Source organism: Monopterus albus, unplaced genomic scaffold (genome assembly GCF_001952655.1).
Source record: "Monopterus albus unplaced genomic scaffold, M_albus_1.0 scaffold64.1, whole genome shotgun sequence".
NCBI lineage: Eukaryota > Metazoa > Chordata > Actinopteri > Synbranchiformes > Synbranchidae > Monopterus > Monopterus albus.
Genome location: NW_018127944.1, coordinates 203,930 through 224,853, shown reverse-complemented (window position 1 = coordinate 224,853; position 20,924 = coordinate 203,930). Strand labels below are relative to the sequence as shown.

The 20,924-nt window shown below is 41.5% G+C and overlaps 3 protein-coding genes across 4 annotated transcripts in view; 1 reads left to right on the top strand and 2 right to left on the bottom strand.

The window, feature by feature from the left end:
* capn3a (calpain 3a, (p94)) overlaps window positions 1-5,599 on the bottom strand; it is an 8,355-nt gene extending 2,756 nt beyond the window's left edge. Inside the window, exons 1-14 of one of the 2 annotated variants that reach the window (XM_020604191.1) lie at window positions 5,348-5,599; window positions 4,896-4,965; window positions 4,293-4,411; window positions 3,949-4,082; window positions 3,254-3,422; window positions 3,050-3,133; window positions 2,772-2,866; window positions 2,589-2,666; window positions 2,176-2,336; window positions 1,817-1,986; window positions 1,551-1,562; window positions 1,156-1,364; window positions 880-916; window positions 286-414 (exon numbers count right to left, since the gene is read on the bottom strand). In XM_020604191.1, coding sequence (XP_020459847.1) covers window positions 286-414; window positions 880-916; window positions 1,156-1,364; window positions 1,551-1,562; window positions 1,817-1,986; window positions 2,176-2,336; window positions 2,589-2,666; window positions 2,772-2,866; window positions 3,050-3,133; window positions 3,254-3,422; window positions 3,949-4,082; window positions 4,293-4,411; window positions 4,896-4,965; window positions 5,348-5,599 — 1,719 coding nt within the window. The remainder of the gene's footprint in view (window positions 1-285; window positions 415-879; window positions 917-1,155; window positions 1,365-1,550; window positions 1,563-1,816; window positions 1,987-2,175; window positions 2,337-2,588; window positions 2,667-2,771; window positions 2,867-3,049; window positions 3,134-3,253; window positions 3,423-3,948; window positions 4,083-4,292; window positions 4,412-4,895; window positions 4,966-5,347) is intronic. The other variant, XM_020604192.1, reaches the window with a different exon arrangement.
* A 1,276-nt stretch (window positions 5,600-6,875) lies between these two features.
* On the bottom strand, window positions 6,876-16,798 carry ganc (glucosidase, alpha; neutral C). Its single transcript, XM_020604157.1, has 25 exons — window positions 16,447-16,798; window positions 14,979-15,038; window positions 14,773-14,875; window positions 14,278-14,405; window positions 13,641-13,817; window positions 13,522-13,543; window positions 13,364-13,439; window positions 12,767-12,863; window positions 12,418-12,601; window positions 12,202-12,337; window positions 11,364-11,599; window positions 11,136-11,262; window positions 10,823-10,902; window positions 10,471-10,614; window positions 10,182-10,278; window positions 9,985-10,086; window positions 9,707-9,881; window positions 9,287-9,355; window positions 9,075-9,139; window positions 8,912-8,988; window positions 8,750-8,824; window positions 8,397-8,510; window positions 8,068-8,180; window positions 7,796-7,899; window positions 6,876-7,464 (listed from the first exon to the last, which is right to left on the bottom strand). The coding sequence occupies exons 1-25, from the start codon at window positions 16,473-16,475 to the stop codon at window positions 7,355-7,357; spliced, it is 2,700 nt and encodes an 899-aa protein (XP_020459813.1). The 5' UTR covers window positions 16,476-16,798; the 3' UTR covers window positions 6,876-7,354.
* A 59-nt stretch (window positions 16,799-16,857) lies between these two features.
* Window positions 16,858-20,924, top strand: part of LOC109962448 (transmembrane protein 87A) — a 13,077-nt gene continuing 9,010 nt past the window's right edge. The window contains exons 1-3 of the mRNA XM_020604158.1: window positions 16,858-17,063; window positions 18,395-18,452; window positions 19,440-19,537. Coding sequence (XP_020459814.1) covers window positions 16,959-17,063; window positions 18,395-18,452; window positions 19,440-19,537 — 261 coding nt within the window. The 5' untranslated portion in view covers window positions 16,858-16,958. The remainder of the gene's footprint in view (window positions 17,064-18,394; window positions 18,453-19,439; window positions 19,538-20,924) is intronic.

Here is a 20,924-nt window from a genome sequence, read left to right as displayed (position 1 = left end):
ACATATTTACTTACAGTAAGTATAAATGTTAGGTAATATATAGACAAGAGGCATTTGGATTGCCTCATGTCCCCCTGCCAACAGAAGTATCAAAAAATCTGTTTTACCTCATTAATGTGAAAGAAAATCTAATCATCTACTCCAAGTGTGAAGTTTCTGTGAGTTGTCACATTCACAACACAGAGGGCAGCACGGCAACTTAACATCCCACTTATTGTAGACTATGGTGGAGGGACATACAGTAGATCCAGTCCTATTCTGTCATTTAGGAGCTATTAAAAACACCATTTGGTCTCCTAAAATCAAAATGAACTTTCCCTCCTCTTGTCTACTCACATCTCCAACTATCTCCTGAAAAATAGTCCGGAACTGCTGATCCTCCTCGTTCTCCTCCCCCGCTGAGGTCGGCGCCGGCTGCAGCATCACAGAGCCACAGGCAGAAAGAGACAAAGTCACAGAAGATATAGAGAAAGTTGTAGGGATCAGGTTTTCTGAAAATGCACTTTTAGTAGTCACATGTTATTGTGCTGTTAACTTCATTTTGTATTATTACTGATACTGTTTGTTGTTTAGCATCATCAGAAAAAATGTTTGGACAATACATACTAGTGTTTGATACATGATGCCATGAACACAGGTCAGAGCATGGTCCAACATGGAAACTATAGTGGGCTTTCATTTCAAGTTTGAGATTGAAACTGCGTGTGTGCATCTTCAAATTGAAACTTTGTCAAGCTGCAGCTGCTTGTCAATAAGTGCTGCTGACAGGAAACCAAAAAGCCAACACAGTTATGAAAATCAGCTATTCCTGGAGGAAAGTTAGGGAAACTTTAATATTCCAAATTATCCAAAATCCAAAAAACAAGGACAGCCACTCACCACTGGATGGTCAGACTCGATCCTGTTCTCTATCTGCCTGGATGAAGATGAACAAAAAGCAGTCAGCATGGTGACAGCAACATCTCCTATGGACCATAAGCCTACTTTAGAATCACCATTAATGCCAAGAAGCAGTGTGATTCAGATATGTGTGTACTACCGTACCCAGAAACATGGAGCCAACATCAGTGGAATGAAGTATCTATTAACAAGCTACTACTCTATGCAACCAGTCCCTCCTCATGTAGCCTGCCCTGATCTCCCTCAGACACTCACTCAAAGGTGTTCCTCTTTTCAGAGAAGACTCGCAGGATGAACTCCCCCGCCTGATGCGGCTTGTATGTTGAGGGAACGATGACATACTCCCCAGGGCTCAGGCGGAAACGCTCGGTCACCTCACGCAGGTTGATGTAGGCCTTGCAGCGAGCCTTGGACGAGTTGACCAGGAAAAAGTCCTTCTGCATGTGCTGCTTGTTCCCATGCATCTGGAAGAGGGAGACAGTGGCAACAGAAGGAAATGTTGACTAAAAACAAAAATTCCCTCAGAGGTCAGTCAAGTGAGACACTACTGTATAAAAACTGGTGGTGATAATAATAATTGGAAACTGGATATGAAGACAAACAGCGTGGGGTGTAATTAACTTGCAAGACTCCTGCTCCATCTCCCTTACCTCCTTTGGCACCTGTAAGAAAACACAGACAGCATCAGTGTTTGTGTCCATTATAGGATGCAGTTTAAAACCAGACAAAGCTTATTTCATCTTGAATGTGTGATAAAGAATTATGGCCTTTACAACAAAGAAAAATAAAACAAGAGCTTTAGTTTTCTAAAGGAATACAATAAAAACACTTGTATGTTCACAGCTTGTTTAACAACATTAACGATTCTATGCGAATACTTTATCCAAGTATGAAACAAAGTCAGTGAGAACCAAACCTCATAAATAGCGAATCCGATGGTGAAGAGGTTAGCTCCCATCTTACGTTCTTTCCGCCGGTTCTTCTGCATCAGAGCCACCACAAAGGTGCAGCTCACCTCGTTGTCCTCAGGGTCATCGTCCTCTTCCAGCAGACGAAGGCGGTACTGAGGGTTGGTCCAGAAAGTGTCTGCGGGACATTTAGGAATCATTCTCACATATGTAATATTTGGTTTTTAGTGATCATTTTTGTTTCTAGTTTCTAGTTGTTCTATGCCACATCCCTATTTTTGTTCTTTAGCACACCAGTGTGACTGTTTTTGAAAGTACAAACCTCTGTACAAACAAGGAGAACGCAATGTTTTTTACAGTAGTCTACCTGGGTAGTTCCTGCAGCCTCCGGCAGAGCAGCCTCTCACCCAGTGGCCCTCATTCACAGAGACCGTCCACTTGTGGGTCTTATCGTCCTCCAGGGCGTCGGGGGTGAGGTTACAGATCTCGAGCTTGGTGTAGTTCTTCTTAAAATCCTCAAACGACATCCTGGATGTGAAGTCAGAAGATCAGGACAGGTTGGAAAAGCTGGTGATAATCAACAGCAGTTGATTCAATGCTTGTTGTTAAATAACTGAGTCAAAGTTTTCCTTTTATGTAAATTGTTAGGGTATGCCTTTTATTTCACCTTTTCCTCTGGTTTTACCTTTAAATGACTAAATCAACATACTGTACATGTAAGTTAGAGGAAAAACATGTCGTCAGAATCCACACTTTGCAAGATAAAAATAAGCCACTGACCAGAATTCCCCGTCCTCAGCACTCTGGTGCTGTAGCTTCTCTTTTTCAGCCTTAGGCAGTGTGGCCCACTCCTTAGAGCTGCCACAGCGGAGAAAAACAGCAACATTAATTGAATCTAAGACAAAGTTTCACCAAACACTGAGCTACAGTTGCAGAAGGTAAAGATGGTTAACATCTCCTTACTTGTCACTCCAGGGACCATTCCATTCCACTTGACCCCACGGGTTCCTGAGACGCACCAGGCAAACTTTAGAGTCCTTGTGCAGGGACGGTCTACACTGTAGGAAAACACAAAGCTACCTTTACATGTCTTAAGGTTTTTGACATATTAATGCAGGAACAGTGACACCAAAGTGAACTTTCCCCCTAACACTGGCCTTGTTTGTACTGCTCTGCAGAGTCACAGAGCTGGAATAATCTCGGTACACAACACGTTATTGTTTTCTTCAGCCTTGCTTTACCTCTTCCACTGCCGTCACAGAGTAGGCGTGGCCTTTCACAAGTCCCGTCACAGTACGAGTCTCAAAGCGAGCGGGAACCAGAGACTGTAGACACACATGACATGTAAAACATTTGAAGACAGAAATGCTGTAAACACATCCTACATCCGTATCTTAATTAGTAAGGTCCTGAGTATCACTGTGAGCTAAAAATGTCTGAGTCACATCAATGGAGCAGCCCATGAGGGAGCCTCTCTCCAGAGCTTTCTTCATGATCTTGTAAAGCCCTTTGGGAGCTTCCTTCATCTCATAGAACTCAGTGACTCCACCGGTGAAATCCTCCATAGCCTCGGTGGTGTTTCCGCCCTTCAGAGCCTCGTAGGAGCCGTGCAGCCTGGACAAGGAACAGTACATATGTACCTTTAGTACATCTAGACATATCCATGTATCAGTTTTGATATAAATCACTGTTACTTTTCATAATGTGTTACTTTAACTTCTGTTTTATATAGTGTTTTTAGATGTGCTGATATTGATTTTTAATCTTAGTAAGACCTTTTCCTGGTTAATTGAACTTATTTTTATTTTTATTTAGTCCTAACCTGAGTAGTAGTATGTTTACATGCCAAAAAGGATGTAATGTATAAGACAAAGACTGATCAGACAAATTGCAGCCCTCCAAACCAGCTTGGAACAAAACAGCAATGTCTGAAAATAAGTGTGAAAACTGCTTATATACTGTACATTATACAGCTACAAAAATGTATTTAATATCAAAAGCCTGCAATCCAACTGAACAAAAGTGCTATAGCTAACTGTAGTTGAGTCGTCTTCTTTTATGCAAGTATAGTGCAGAAGGCCAACTTTCAAACCAAAGGCTCAGTCCTTCACCACAGGCAAAATATCGCCTGTACACTCACTTGGCATAGGCCTTCTCCAGCAGAGCGCTCCAGAACTCATTCCTCTCTGCGGATTTCGTGAAAACCAGCTGATTGTTGAAGGTTGGGATGCGGTCGTCGATGATGACATCAACCCAGTCACCGTAACACCAGAACTGAAGGACAGGAGGAGAAACATGACAAGGATGAGAAGCCACTGAGTTTCCTACAACTCTGACACTTATGTGAATCAGCGGCCTTTCATCATGATTTCTGAAGAAGAGGAGGAAGTAAACTTGTCCCAGCCCAATTTACTGCTGCTACATTAGAATGAGAACCACTGTATTTGGGAAACATGGACAGGACATTAGACAGTTGCTTCTGACCTGGAAGTGGAAGATGCCAGCGTAGCCCTCTGAGAAGCTTTGCTCCTGGGGAACAACACGGTAGAGAAGCTTCTCATTCAGGGTAAGACAGGCGATGGCAGCCAGCAGCCAGCAGTCACCTGAACACAAAACCATTTTAATTCACCTTGGTGTTTTCATACTGTCCAGGTGTGTGACAGGGCGTTAGCTGCCCGGCTTGGAGCAATGTAAGTTTTGCAGACAGGGAATGCTTAACAGTGTCTGCCAGGAATTTTGTCCTTTTGGTCACCTTTTGCAGTTTGACCTGGACAACAATGAGAAGTGCTGCTGTTTGGATTCCCTTCCAAAAGAGTAAGCACATAATGGGGAGGTTGTGGCAGGCAGAGGCCGCATGCGGGGGATCGATGAGAAATTTGCCCTCCTGTTCTCCCCTGAGCAGCCTGAATGCAAACTGAACATCGTGAGAACGGTTTCATACAGCCCACTGTCTGTCCCCACACAGTCCCATCACACTGTGCACACAATCCAAGCAGTATAGATTATGGATGGAAGTTTGGTCAGTCATCACTGAAACTTTCCCTCCATTATTTCATTGTAGAAAGAAGTAAAAGAAGCATTATTTACCAAGATCTCCCTGGCAGACGTCTGTCCTGCTGGCTCCTCCAACAATGAACTGAGGGTTCTCACAGATTTCCTGCGGGTGATAAACACAATGCAGAGTTAAGGATCATTCTCACATTAGCTTTCTACATAATTCTGTTAATCTATGGAATGAGGGTGTTTATGCAGATTAGAAATCTCTCTGACAGAAACTTGTGAATTTTGGGCCAGGTGGGTGTAATTCTGATCACATCTGCATCTTTAGATTAAATCCCACAGCACCATGGAGTTTTCAGTGTAAAATAAAATAATTCCTTATCTGTCGTAGGAAGATGTTGTTCTTTCCATGCAGGTTTGATGTTTGCTGTGTATGAAAATAACGTCCCACCTCCCATGTGTGATCCACCCCCCCCTTTATTTAACTTTGCCTTCAACATGCTTCTCCATGTGCCAACCTGGTGTAATTCCCTTCCTACCTTGGGTCTCTTCCAGATGATGTTCTTCACCTTGTTGGACTTGCGTCCAAGCTCCTTGAAGCCTAAAGACTCCACAGTGGCTGGGAAAGCATCATCCTCAAACAGGCTCTTCCTCTGAAGGCACTCCTGTCTCAGGGTGTTGAAGTCCTGGTTGTTGAAGTGGAGGGGCTTGTTCAGAGACCCTTCCCCGTCTCTTCTCTCTCGTTCCCGGATCAACCGGTCACAGAAAAAGCCAGATGGTGTATAGGGCATCTTGTTTCAGATTACTTTTTTTTAAAGCTCGTGTTTGCCACTTGTACTAAAGTCTCACAAACCTAAAAACCCTGGCATAAATCCAAACAGCTAATGGCTTATTGGCTCGTTCTTTGTGTGACGTCTCTGGTGACTCCCTCCCCTTTGTCACAGAGTAGATGCAAACGCTTGGTGTGGAAGAGGCATCCACTCCATAGGCATTCACCATGCACATACACTCCCACATATACACAGAAAGTCACACATCACACATACATCTATTTGTTGCATTCCCATTGGCTGGACTGAACAATGATCAATCCCTGGCTGTGGTGCTCTGGTGCCATCATTGTTGGGTGACACAAAGGCCAGCAGGCTTCACCAGAGGACATGTAAAGAGTGCTCGGTGGATGCCCTGCCTCAGCAGAAGGCATTCAACCCCTTTAGACCTGCTCTCAATGGAGATCAGCATTGAGCTGTCTCAGCATAACTAGAGCAGGATAATGCTGAGGAGAAGTATCATCTGTTTTTAGCACCGGCAGGAAAGAACAACTTCCATCCAGTGTTCTGGGTGTTGTTAACAGCACAGATGATCCCCAGTAAACTGCCAATGTATATGATGTATGTAAAGGCAACACATTGTCCTGCCGTAAAAAGCTGTTAATAAAAGAATCATTACTTCCAGACACATGCTGGTGGATATGCTGTTCCACAGATGGGGTTTCTTTCAGATATGAATGCAACCAAGGCAGGAAAACTCAGGATATCTAAAGATTTCTGGCATAAAAGTAGAAATCTCAGATACAGAAACAAATGAAAAGAAAATCCTGTGTTCCAGGATGACAGTGCCCCCATCTATAGGACATGAGGAGTCACTGAATGGTTTAATGAGTGTAAAAGTGATGTGAATCATGTGCTGTGGCCTTCCCAGTCACCAGGTCTCAGCCCAGTTGAACAGCTATGAGAGATGTTGGAGCGACAACCATCCAAACACCACATGAGGGACTATCTGTTTGAATAAAGGTGCTCATCCCTCCAGTAGAGTTCAGACTTGGAGAGTCAGCGCCAAGGTGAAGCTGTTGTGGTGGTACGTGGTGACCCAGCACCTCACTGAGACTCTTTATGTTGGGCTTTCCTTTGTCACCTGTCTTTAGGATTTCAGCTTACTGCAGCATTTCCCGTTGTACTACACTCTTAAATCAGATCTGCTTTGAGATGAGGTCAACAAGTGGCCTGTCACCAGGCTTCAGTTAACCATGATGGCGAGACGAAAACAAAGAGGGTCTTTTACAGTGAGCAGCATAAAAAGGTGCAATTTATTGAGGAGAGGAAACTTTCACTCCATTGCTTTAAAATCAATGTTGCATTCAAAATGATTATTCAGTACTCATATATTCATGTTCACAAGTTAAAAATGTTTGTGATTATATATGCAGACATGATTTTAAAAAGTACAGTACTTCATGAAACAGACGTCAATGGAGGGATCGTCTTAGATTCTTCTTTATGTTCAAAAATCAAATGGGTAAATAGTTAAAACAGAAGCGAGGAGTGAGTGTAGCCCCCTTTTCAGCTTTTTAGAAACTTGCAGCATTTGTTATCTCAACATGTCACTGTGGGCAGTGACCAGCATCAACCAGTTGTTCCTGTGTTTTTACTCCAGCAGTTTGTCAACCAGTGATTCTGATGACTTGTACCTGAGACTACATTAATCTCTTCTATGTGGAAAAGGAAATCCAGAAGAGGGAGAATCGGTCACTCAACACACAGTCATTCTTAAATGATCTGTAAGTCCCAGTCCTGTGCCACTCTCAGGTTCAAGCTTCTCACTGTCAGCATGCTGCAGGACCCCGTGTACTGAAATGCAGCAGAGGTGTCCTTAGTGCCTGGCGATAAAAAGCAGATGTTATGCTTTGTCTCGGACTCTTCTTTGACATTGTTACTAAGATGAGCATAGAGATTCTTACAATTCCAGGATTTCTGTAACAAACTGTTGTAATCAGCCTTTTTCCTTTACCTGTACCTGCTTTATTAGAACATTTCCTACAGTAGAAAAAGGTTTCCATGTCTCCATAATGGATTTCTTCATTTGTAATGCTTGTGTAATGTGGTCTTGTTTGTGCTGGTACCCATGTTGATGTTACTAACACTGTGAATGTCAGTTTTTACAGACCAGCTCTGGATAAGTGTTGCAGTAAAAATGCCAGCAATCCTCACCTGATACATGCACAACCACCTTGGACGGTTTGAGCTTGAGCCCCAGGATGATGACCGACTGTATGACAGTATCACATGCAAATGTTCCTTCATCACTGGCAGGACTGCAAGAGATTCACAGACGTCACATCATCATGTGTGAGGTGTTTATTACTATCTGAGGTTCATTTGTTCCTTTAACTTTCATGTAAGGTATCTGCACAACCCAAAAATAATAATATAGATGTGGTGTAAAACTGTAAACTCTTCAGAAGCTGCGCGTTGTGACTCACCGGCAGAGCAGACGGCCTGACAGCATGTTGAACCGGCGAACACAGAAGGCTTTTCTGTCACGATAGTTGAAGGAGTGGCCATCATCCAAGTACAAGTCACCATCAGCAGCACCCTGCAGAGAGAAGGGACGGTAATCTGGGCATTGCTAGTTAAGAGACACAAATGTCACAAATCAGAATTTTTCATGATGCAAACTAAAACAGAAATTGTCTGTTTTTAGTAAATATAGAGGTAAAACTCTTGAAACACTTGAGCAGCTGGGCCTTTGTCAGAATGTAAGGATTTCATTATGAAACCTGGTACAGCAACAGAACCCAGGTTCCCATACCTGAGAGTTTAGACCCACAGTGATGGTGAGGGGGAGCCGCTGCAGCTCAGCTGTGCAGGAGCCGCTTCCTGTTGATCTGAAAACCACTGAACCTGCACGCTGAAACACAGGAAGCTGTACAGAAGAAACACCACAGCGTCAGTCACCTTTCATTCACAAGATAATACCAGGCTTTATTTCATTTTGAACAAGTGCTGAGAAATTTCTCTATCCAACCAGATAACTTCCCATTAACTAATCTGATCATAAAATGTTGTTTTTCCAGCATTAAACAAATCTCTACGTTTTGCTCATATGAAAACTAGTACTGTCCTACGACTCCCTATGTTCTGTCAGTTCTGATTAACACTAACTGTGTCCAGGGTAACTGGAAGACTCAGAGTCCTGCCTCCTTTGTATGCCTCTGCAGAGTGGATGTCATACCAAGTCTGAAACAGAAACAAACCTTAGTGCAACATCCACACTTGAATTACCTAGAATATACATATGAATATGTTACCTGGTGGTTGATTTACCTCATCACTTCCAGGGAGTAAGACTTCGACTTCCTGAACACCAGGCTCAGTTACAGGACAGGCAAGCAGTGCTCTTCCTGCATGGAATCAAAGGCTGCTAAACAAGTGCAAGGATTATAAGTACGATGTGTAATAATGCAAAAAATTCAAGATTTTTTTTTACCAATCATATACTGGCTGTCCACAGAGAGGGTGCTCTGTTCTTTCGGGAACTCCACCCACAGAGGTCTGTTTTAAATGAACCAATTGTTTCTATAATTTTTGTGTTTTTAACTCTAGTGCCTGAAAAACTCAAAGCTGATCCCACAGGATCGACACTGATGTTTGTATTTATAGAACATCTGCTGAACAGCTGACGGCAGAAGCAGCACTCACCTGAGCGGAGGCAGGCCACAGGTGTGAGCCTGGTAGAACAGTGTGTACCAGTAGGGCAGCAAGCAGTACCTGAGCAGAGGAGAGATACCACAGTTTGCTTGTTGTGTAGTCATATTTTCACCTGATCCGCACCACTGACTCCCCTTAAGGATACTTCAAATACTATTTTGTCTTGGTAAATGTATTAGAAAATGAGTTTATTTGTGTTTGTATTATGTTCTGGCTGTCCAGATGAATCAGTCTCTGGAACCTAGTGATGTGTACATGTCTTAATAAAACCATCATCAATAAAACAATCATCAACAGAAGCAGCTGAATCTTAGAGCCATGAACAAAATTGCTCTTTTGAAATTTAAGCACAAACTAAAAATCTTTATCTCGGTTTCAGATCTCTCTCTGGTTGAACCTCTCTGACAATACCTCTGCTGGATTGCAGTGCGGATTGCAGCAGTGACCACCTCCCCAAACACCCAGGGTTCCCGACGCTTTGTCGTCTTCGCAGAGTGGCCGCGGAAAAAAGGCTGCAGGGCGGCTGCCTGGTACCAGCGCACCAGCAGCTCTGGCCCTGGATCCTGAGCAAACCCACCAACATCCGCTGAAACACAAAGTACAAAGGATACTCAAAGCAGTAATTCACAAGTCTAGTTTGATTTTACCATTTAAAAAAATACACCCACTGTGTACAGTACTACACTCACCTCCACAAAATACTATGCCTGTTACACTTAGAGACAAAAGCATTGGGATCGAGATCTTCAGGTACTCCCAAGTGGCTACATTGTCGCCCGTCCATACTGCTCCTGCATCCCAAACAAAATTACTAACAACAAACAACACAGCTCCAACCATAAATACATGAAAATGTCTTCAACATATTTCCATTCAAATAACTCACCAAGTCTCTGTGAGCCAGCAAAGAAGGAGCGTGTCAGAACAAAAGGTCTCTCTGAGCCCCCGGAGCGGGTTATCAGACCCTCCGCTGTGGCCATGTGCTGCAAGAAAACACAAGTCGCTGTAAAGCAAGAATCATTTGGTAAAGTTGTCCGCATCTCATTTGACAATGGTGAAGATTTGGACACACACAATAGACCCAGGGAGACAAAACATAAAGACTGCCCCAGCAGCTCCAGACCTTCCACACTCTGGGGGTCACTTGGACATTATTGTTTTATGAGCCCACACACCTGGTGAAAACCATACAGGTTGTGTACTTCCCGGTGCTCCCAGCCCCCATAATGCACCACGTCCTTTGGCATAGTCTGCTCTGGCCCGTAAAACACAGATGGCTCGTTCATGTCGTTCCACACAAATAACGATGGTGTCGATCCCTGTATCAGAAATCAACGACAGCAAAACTACTCGCTTTGAGGTTATAGCGGTGAATTTAACCACGTGTGAGAACGTTTTGTTTGCATTTGTTGAAAGTGTTCACAAAAATCTGAAACTCTTTCATTTCGCAGGTAATAAATACATATAAACAAGATCCTCTGCAAAAATTTGGTTGCATATATGCAGTAATATGAATCTTACACCTACTTTGTATTTATTCAGGCCAAAGCATCTGGAGTACCACGCTCGAGTGGCTGGACTGCTGAAATCAAGGTACGATGACTTACCTGTGAGGGAGGTTTGTATGAACTCCATTAAGAGGGAACAAAAACTGGGTTTTCAGAAAATTATTTACATTACTCTGTGGTGTATTTGGACACAATTCAAATGTCAAAACAAAGACATAAGACAGTTATTAACTACTGATATGTAGAATTCAAGTGAGTAGAGGCCTTTTCAAAGTCTAAGGGTAAAGATTTCATTGTGTCATTCTGTGTTTTTATACAAAGTAAAACTTTACCGGGCCAGCATGAGCCCTGGTATAACTGTCCCTCTCTGTCCTTGACAAAATGTCCACCATCTCTGGCCTCACAGTACAGGGACCAATTTGGATCAACTTTGATGTGAGGATCGCTTATGACAACCAACTGAAAGACATGGAAACATATGCACAACAAATACTCAAAACTTGTAACATATAAGAGCAGAAAAGGTCTATTGTGTGACATGACAGTGACATGACAGTGACCTTCCGTTTCTTCTTCTCCAGGTGCTGCTGCAGGTTTTCTGGTTCAGGGAAATGAACAGGGTCCCAGGTGAAATAACGCTTCCCATCTGTGTGCTCAATGTCCAGCCAGATGACATCGTAAGGGATGTTGTGGTGATCAAATCCAGCGTCCACAGCCTTCACATCAGCTTCGTCATTATAGTTCCAGCGGCACTGGTGGTACCCGAGTGCAAACAGAGGGGGCAGAGCCTGATAACCTGGCAGAGGGAGGAAGACAAGTTCAGCCCTAATGGACAATTCACCAGCATACTGTCATCATACAGTGTTTATTTGAATTGTTGAATGAATTGTTACAAAAACATGATCCCTGATTGTTTTTTGTTATGATTTGTGCACTCGCTTCCTGTTTTGTGCTTTTATTTTGGTTAGTTTCCTGTCTTGTGTCACCTCACCTGCCCCAGCTTTACCCTAGTTCACAATCACCATTCACTGTTTCCACCTGCTGCTCGTTATCCTCTGGTCACCCTCCTACATACACCCCTTCCTCATCTTTGCCCTGTAAGCTCAGTGTCCGGCTCTCGTCCCTGAACTAGTTTTGTACTCTTTGTTTTACTATGTCAGGTTGAGCCTTGTATTTTCTTTTTGTTTCTTGTTTTGTGTTACATTAAATTCCTATCAACCTCTGCGTTGGCTTGCGTCTGCAAATCCGGGTCCTTCCCTTGCCCAGACCCTAAAAATAATGTTTTGGCACCACAGGGTAAAAATCTTTTTTTAAGATTTTAAACGTCATTTTTAAAGCTGTGCTTTGTTTTGACATGTAAATAAACATAAAGAAATACATTCAGAGCTGCAAACACACCTGTCAGCTGAGCATACTGGCTGAAGAGCTGCTGTGGACTGGGCCCAAGCAAAACCATGCAGTCGATCACGCCGCTCTCTGACAGCCAGTGAACATCAGTCAGAGGCTGCTGCCGCGGCCTCTTCGCTAGGTGTGCCTGGTCATCCAAGGTGAGGAAAGGGGTTATGATGTTATGAATGCACCTTTTTGTGAGAGCAGCAGTGGCACAAAGGTTACCTGATGGTCAGTGAGACTGTAATGTATGTTCACAAAGGTCTCAGATGCATTCAGCCAAAATACACCCAGAGTCCTGTCGGGCTTGTGGGCCACCAACAGCGGTACAGACCCATACAGGCCGAGGCGACTGTACAATTCATAGCCAAACACATCCAAGTTATACAGCCGATAAGGTTCACCATCCCTGTGAAATAAAACGAATCAAAGCCGTGATTGCCAACTGATTATAAAAATCTAAAGCTATACTAAATGAAATGCAAATAAATTAAGATTGACTTTATTACAGTAGTGTGATTCTGTTATGTTTGCATTTTGTTCAGAAACATGTACAGTATGTGTGTGTGTGTACCTGGTGTCTTTGAGCTGCAGGCTGTCGGCGTGCTCTGGTAGGCCATACACATGACTGAACCCGTGGAGACAGAGGTCTGCCCCTATGCTACTGGGACCTGGACATAAGCAAGTAGTACTTTTATTTTTATGTATGTATTTCTGGCTGTATTCATGCTTGTGTATTTTTTTTTTCCAAGTGAGCCTTGATGGAGCTGCAATGTACAAAGGATATCTGAAGACTGTGGTCATTTTATGAAATCCTCTCTATAAATGTGAGATGTAAATTGATACATAAACATGGATAGAACACCGTTATAATACGTATTTAGAATAAAAAATACTAGGACAGACAAAATTCCTCTCTGTTGTTCTTGGGGATAACTCAGACTCTGGAAATAAAACTGTACCTAGCTACATGGTTGGGACCCACTAGTGTCAGGAGATGATGTTCCATGTAGTTTGATTGAATTGACCCTAAAATTCTGGGTGGGACAAATCAGCATCTTGTGTGTATCTGCTTTTGTGTGACACTGATCCAGCAAAAAAGAGGTGGCCTCTCAGAGACCCTACCCCAAAAAAATGAAGGTTAGCAAAATATTAAAGCGCAGGCACAAACCATTCGCTTTGACATCCACAAACTGTTTGAAGGTCTCTCTCCATAATAAACTTGTGTCGTCCTGTTGAAGCTGTTGCTGGAACAAAGCAAGACAAATGAGGGGATTAAGTTTTAAATAATGTTACACTGCTGTTTAGACTTTTTTTGTACTCTTTTACCTCACTGCCATGAGAGGTGACCCTGAGCAAAAAGACCCAGAGAAAAGCCATTTATTAAAGTGTTCATGTGATGATTTCCTTCTTTTTTGGTGAACACAGCTTGTCCCTGCAAACCTCACCTGGGTGGTTCCTGTATTGCCTCAAACCACAGTTTGCCTTTAGAGTTGAACGTAACTATCACTTCGTTTTCACACAGGATCTCCAGTTGGAAAGGAAAGTGCCACACACGGACCTGGTGACGTCCTGGAGGCCAAGAAAGGGTGACAGAGTTCTTAGTCCGTGTCTCCACTCTCAACCTGCCAGATGAGGAGAAAAGTCAGCCACTGCAGCGATCATACAAATCACGGTGTAGTTAAAAGGCTTTTACCACTACTTTAAATAGGTTCTCGATCTGGGTCTTCAACTTTACACCTACAATAACTGGTGTGTTTAAATACCAAACTAAAAAGCTGTAAAAGCCATAAAGCATCACCATCACAAATATTTCCTGGAAAGAGAGAAACTTCAATTTTCAACTTGAAAGCCATTAAAAGACATTAACCTGCTGACTTAAAAACAAAAGCACCTGACAGAACTAAGACTCCATAAGAAGCTCCTAACAAGCCTGAATTGATTTTAATCATTTCTGTCCTATGTGACAATCACGGACGGGCAACACAAAACAGGCATAAAGTTATTAGTGTATGAGTGAAAGGCCTAAGGAAGGAGTGGATTTGTATGTGCACTAAATATCATGGAGGCTGATGCAGCTCTTACTGTTCACACTGAGGCTCCGCCGTTACCACATCTGGAACTCGGTAGCGCGCTTTAATGGGCTGGAGTTCATCAATTAGTATCCTTACAGTGTCATTTTTACAAGGAGACAAAGAAAGAAGCAGTCTGGTCTGTGAAAAGAGCAAAGCAAGAGGTTTTTGTAGGTTGAATCTGATTTATAATCTTTTCACTATTGTGAACCAGTTTATGAAAATCATTTTTAACCTTAATTTTAACTTTATTGCCTAAATTAAAATAAAAAAGTTGAAAAAGCATCTGATAGATTGTTATAATTCTTAACCAAAGATGATGGAGCTTCCTGTGCCAGCTAATAAATCCTTAACAGAAATGCTATGTCCATAACATAACTAATTTTAGCACAACAGTTTCAAACTATGTATAGTGTGTACTGTCTGCTTAAATTGTCAAATATGTAAATAGATCATCTCCAAATAGATTGTCCTTGATTTAGATTTTCAGTCTTACTAGTGTTCAGACCTGTTTATCAGACTCCAGCAGTTCAAAGTGTGCGCCCTTCTCGGTGAGCACCAGGGTGTCCAAAAGGGCTCGGTGCTGCAAGTTTGGACCCTGCATCTGTCGCCTTGGAAGCGATAATACAAAGTGACGATGATCATCAACATTATGCAACACACATTTCAAAAGTGATTTGCACAGCAAAAATTGATATTAAAAGTACAAGGCACCTGTAAAAAGCAACATGACTGCTTTTCTTGAACTTTGCATTCCCGCCATCAGGATCATCACTGAGGAACAAGCAGAGGATAAAGTAAAAAATAAACATCACACGTACTGCAGGATTTCCTGGCTATTTGGAATGACTTTCACACATTTTTCCAGGCCATTTAGATTTCTAGAGTGTAAAAGCGCTCAGATAATAGGTTACCTGCCAGAGGAGGTATTTGTGTAGGTAAAGGTTTATTGTCATGCAGTCATGTAAACGTAGAGTATGTAAAAAGAAATTCTTGGTAAAATGATATAGTGCTATGTTATGTATTTGCAAAATTGTTCAAATGATTGTTTAATCTGTTTGACCTTTGGAAAGACTTGACCTGTGCCCATGAACTGCTTGTGAGTAGGTGCAGAGAGAGAGAGACTCAAAACAACAGGAAGTGTGCGCAGGCAGAAGGAGATGACAGGGCTGTCTGCAGCCAGAGATGTAAGTGGGTAAAAGGTCTTATTGTTGACATTTACTAATAAAATATGAAACGCTTGGCCTTCTATAGTCAATATTGTAATCTGCATTAGCAAATATATTTACAGGATTATTTTAGTATCATATGCATTATACTAGTATCATATGCCTTATAATCTACTTTTGTGATAACAAATATGTGCATCACTAAAATATGCCTTACTGGAAAAACTAAACTCTATAGGGCGGAACATTAACTTTAGCTTCATAACTTCTAAATATATAAAAATTTAGAACATGCACCACAAACTGCAGGCAACTGGAATGTTCAGTTAAAATGTGTTATGTGTTAGATATGTTTATTTTATGTAATGTCCATTTGGAATAGCGTTGTGTAAATACTTTTGTTTGGGAAACAGGTTTGGAAACTCCGATGTCAGAGTTTTCCACGTGTCCTTAAACGCACCGTGCATTCGTGGATCGTGGCCTTTTGAGAGTGCGGTAAAACACTCAAAAATCTGTGTGCGCGCGGAAGGTGATTCGTGTGTTAGACGATCCACGCATGCATAGGTAACAATGTTTACGTACTTTCTAAAGAACTGCACACGAAAAATCGATTTTAAGCATTTGTAAAATGTGTTTTATGTGCAGATTGTACAACATGCATTTGTGATCCTCATGACACACACACACAAATGGCTTTATACAGACAAAACGTTAAACACGCATTTGTAACATTTTTGATAGTATTTTATCTCCATAGTAAATAGCTTTTCTTGAATATTTCTCTGAAATATTGATTGTAATAAATATCTTAAAAGACAGATTTGTCTTTGACCATTCTTCATCAAGAACACGCAGGACTGGTTTCAAGTCCATCAAGTACCATTCGTTACGTATTATAAACGCACTGTATGCAGCCTTTACAGATACACAGTTCACATGAACAGTCAAAGGTCAAAGTCAGAAAACGTGCCGGTGCAGCAGTGGATGAAAACAGCCCATGTTACAGTTCGTACCTAACACCGGCTTGGCTCACTTCCGCCATGTGAAGCAGACGCACCAACAAAGCAGCAGCTCACGCTCGGTCCTGTTATTGTTGCTCTGTGTAAACTTACGAGCTCTTCTTGACAATGACGGAATGAATCATAGATGCATTATTAAACCCAGATACCAGACGTAAACATGGCGTCCATGCTGTCCAATGAAAGTTGCTCGCTTGGCGCTTTGGAATACACAGAACACACGACTCCAACAAGACACAGCACCAACTCCACTTCCTGTATACGTCTTCAAAGCAAACTCCCAAGCTGAAACACATTCATGGGTGTATTAAGGAATAAAATTTTTTAACTGTCTTAACGGAAGTACGTTTTTAAAGTTTTATATATAGCTTATTCATTAACAATAATCATCAGACACATGAGACTTGTGATGTTTTGTCGCCCTCTCATGGTGACATTGTGAACGACAACAAGAAACACCCCGGAACTGGAGGTGGACACGGCTCTGACCCGTAGTAGATGCACAAATGAAGATGCCGGATGCTCGTTGGTTATGTTTACTGCTTTTGGTATTAGTTTTCCGTTCGGGGACACCGGCAGAGGTGTCCGTATGGGACGTGGACATCAACTCGGTTAGTGTTACATCTTCAGTATGTAATGTAGCTTGTCGTGCTGAATCTAGCTACCATAGCAGCAGCTTTTAGCCGGGGTAGCTTATTAGCCTTCATTCCACTGTGTGATTCACCTGTCACACGCCTTTTATGATTTGACAGTTCTTGTTTTGCTATTCTGACAGGACCAGCTTCTCATTCGTACATTATCCTAACTTAAAATCATAACTGCTTGTTAATTATAACATTACCTGCTGTTGGGTAGCTCTGAAAATCTAATATGATAACGTTGCCAGAATAATTGAGCAAAGGCATCTGTCAGCACTCAGTGACGTTATTTGCATATAAGTGTTGCAGAGGGAAAAGGAATGTGCTTGTACACTGCTATGTAGCTGCTTAAATAAAGGCTTGGCCAAGTCATGGTTATGATAAGTTTACAATAGCTCAGCCAGTTTTCCCTCAATCCAGAAGAAGCAACTTTGGGGGTGGGGTATTGAAAAACAATACATCAGCATTTGCTTCCGTCTGCAGTGATGTGCTTAATTTAAGGGAAGTTAATCTTTGAGTAGAGTATTTGCAAGAGTAAGCTACTAATAGATGTGGCTTAACCATCAATAAGACTGATGGCAAATATGAAAATGTGAAAAATATATGTGCAATAACTCCTTACTCGACATGCACAATAGTAATACAGAAATGTTCCACAAGGTATTTTTGTAAGAGCATCTCATCAACAGTGTTTTCTTGTGGCACCTGAGTAATAGCAGGATATTCTCTACCAAGCAATGGCCTGAATATAAACTGTGTTTTAGTATGTTATAACCCCTCACTACGTCACCAAGCATAATGACATATCCAACTCCACCTTGTGAATTACTAAGTGTGAAGTTTGAAGTTCACTGGGCAAAATACTATGACCCTATTTTTGTGTATTGTAGTTTTAATACTTTGTTGCCTTTATGTAACTTTTTTTATTTTAAGACTAAGTGTTCTTTCTGGCTTTTGACTCCTTACCTGACTCCAAAGGAGAGCTGCACAAGAATTCCTATATGCCTGGACTGTCTGTTTATGCATAAATGGCAAATAAAAATCTTGACTTGATTTGAACCATTAGTTGAAAATGCATTGATGCTGACCTGGCTGGAACTACCTTTCTAGCTATTTCATTTGTTGTTACATTAGCTGTGTATCTATTTTTTCTCCTACTCTGTCACACGAGAGAGTGGAAATGATGTCCTATTCATTGAGATACAGCGTGACCTGAAGTTGCTCCAAACAGGAATGTTGGTGATACTAATTTGTCATCTCAGTGATCTATACTGTTGGGTAAGAACCAGTTGGTCTGTTTGCAGACACAAGATGCGGTGTTTCGGAAGACGTTGTACACCAACACCACTATCTTCATAAAGTGTAAGTCTGATGTCTCCGTCATGCATTTTTCTCTTCTCTATAGCTTCACTGGTGAATTGCATCATTTATGACAACAATGTGAACAACTTCTGCAGCCAACTTCCTGCACTTACCTGAAGGTCTTTATTGCCTTAATGACTGTGATATTAAAAGACAAATTACAGAGACCATTCATCAAATAGATGGAATATTTCCTGCAACAAGATGTTGGTTCAGGTACTGCCAGGCCAGCTCCAAGTCACAGAAAAGTAACACTAGGTTGACTCCCAAGTATATCTTTGAGAGTCTCACTCAAAATTTGTCAACTGCATGCGGTGTAGATCAGGTTTTAACACAGAGTACATTAGTAAAACTGGAGAACTGATATTTCTAGAAATGCTCTTTGTGTTCTCTGCCTCTCTCCTTTTTTGTGTGCAGTGCCAGGGGGATATCATCACGCTTAGATTTGACCCAGTTACAATGCACCTCAAGCTTTTTAGTTAGAATACACAGTAACTCTGTCACAAGAACTCAAGTTCTTACTGTAGGCTATCAGTTTGAGGTTTTCAGTTATAATATCCAAAAAATTTCCATAGAGGATGCACCAAGACCGGAGGGATAAACATTTAAATGTCACCTGGAGTGGCACTGTTGTGCTGAAATGTGTGTTTATCTCCCTGGCCAAACTCCATATGGGCTTTGGGTGGTAGAGATGGCCTTCATAAGGCAGAACAATTGGTTAATGAAGAATAAAACCAGTTTAATTAATAGTGAAAATTATGGTTAGTTGCAGCTTTAAACCCACATATTTTGCATTTCACCTCTGAAGTAGAACTGGACAGCAGAGTTTGTGGGAAAGGGTGTGCACAAAAAATTATATTGTACCACAACTCCTGGGATGCCTTGAACATCACAAATTAGTATGCTTTATGTGTTTTGTGACCTTCTCTAAGGCCTTTTTAATTAATCCACCCTTTGAGTAACTGCTCCTCTGTTTTCTCTCTGCAGTTCAGGGTGACACAAGGTCATGTGACAGAAACCTGGCGTTCAACATCAGCTGGTATCTGCGCTCTTCTGTTTGCTACAATGAGGTCTTTAACACACCAGTGAGTATTTACTTTTGTCTGTTGACTATGTAAATGTATCACACAAGCACAGTATATAAAAGTAGATAAAAACTGGGACTCAAAGTCAGATCAGTTGTGTATTTGCTTTGTAGATTATCTGGACAAAAGACAAGCTTTCAAGCACTTTCTGCCACTTTTCATTCTCAAAAAGCCAACTTGCATAGTTTTCACTGCTTCAGGTTTTTTGGTTTCACATTAGGAGTCAGCAGTCTGTCAGAGCTGCTGCTGTGTGCTTCCTGAAGTACTTTCATGGCTTTTGGCTCGACTTTAATCTTTGTGTCAGCTCTGGATCTCTGTTCAGTAACATCTCAAACTCGGCTGCTGCTTTGACTTTGATGTGCGGCGCCTTGTTGCTGTCAGTTTTGATGTAGAGGGTCAAAAAGTCGATATGTCGAGGTCACCTGTAGCCTGATCAAGACTTTTTCATTTACATAATGAAATGTCAGTATCGGTATCCACTGGTGCGAGAACGCTCTTGCAACACAGGTGAAACACCGGCGACAGTAGCTGACATCATTATGTTCTACAATTTTTGTGTGTGTGAGAATGGAAAACAATGTCTAAGCTCTATGCAAGTAAAAGACCATTTTCACATATTATAAAGGTTTTTTTTCTTTTACGGTGCTCTGTTAAATTATTTTTTTAAATCAAATCAATCCAACCCATAGTGTTAACTTCACTGGCTCCTTCACTTGCAACAGTGTGGTGTATTTTTTGGCTTTTCACATAACTCGGTTGTTGGGTGCAGCTTTTACCACATTAGGTATATGAAATCAATACTCTATATTTGAAAATTCTGGTAACTTTAATATTCTTTATGCAATGTGCATGTTTAAATGTTTGTAGTAAGAATACAGACCTTTGTGTTAATTCACCAGATATATGTGTATTTGACACAGAGGCGTCAATTTGTGAAGTTGGGTGAATATCAATCGAGTGAGCTGGATATTGTATGTGGAGTGCCTCAGGGTTCTGTTTTGGGACCTAAATTATTTATACTATACATTAATGATATATGTAAGGTTTCTGATTTAGTGAAAGTGGTTTTGTTTGCTGATGACACTACCATATGGGCATCAGGTGAATACCTACAGCAACTCTCTGGACGGGTTTCACAGGAACTTGAGAAGATAAAGAAATGGTGTGACGGTAATATACTATCTCTGAATTTGGATAAAACTAAATTTATGGTATTTGGGAATCGTAGACTAGATAATGAACTTCAATTGAAAATTTGGGGAGCTAATATAGAACGAGTATATGAAATTAAATTTCTAGGTGTCATACTTGATGACAAATTCTCCTGGAAATCTCATATCTGATATGTTCAGCACAAAATAGCAAAAAATATATCGATATTGGCAAG

Excerpts from the sequence above, each read along its gene's own strand:
- ganc (XM_020604157.1), bottom strand. The coding sequence starts at position 16,475 with ATGGCGGAAGTGAGCCAAGCCGGTGTTAG. Across the intron at positions 11,263-11,363 it reads TGGAGAAGAAGAAACGGAAG|TTGGTTGTCATAAGCGATCC; the intron begins GTCACTGTCATG and ends CATGTCTTTCAG. Across the intron at positions 8,989-9,074 it reads GGACAGCCAGTATATGATTG|GAAGAGCACTGCTTGCCTGT; the intron begins GTAAAAAAAAAT and ends GATTCCATGCAG.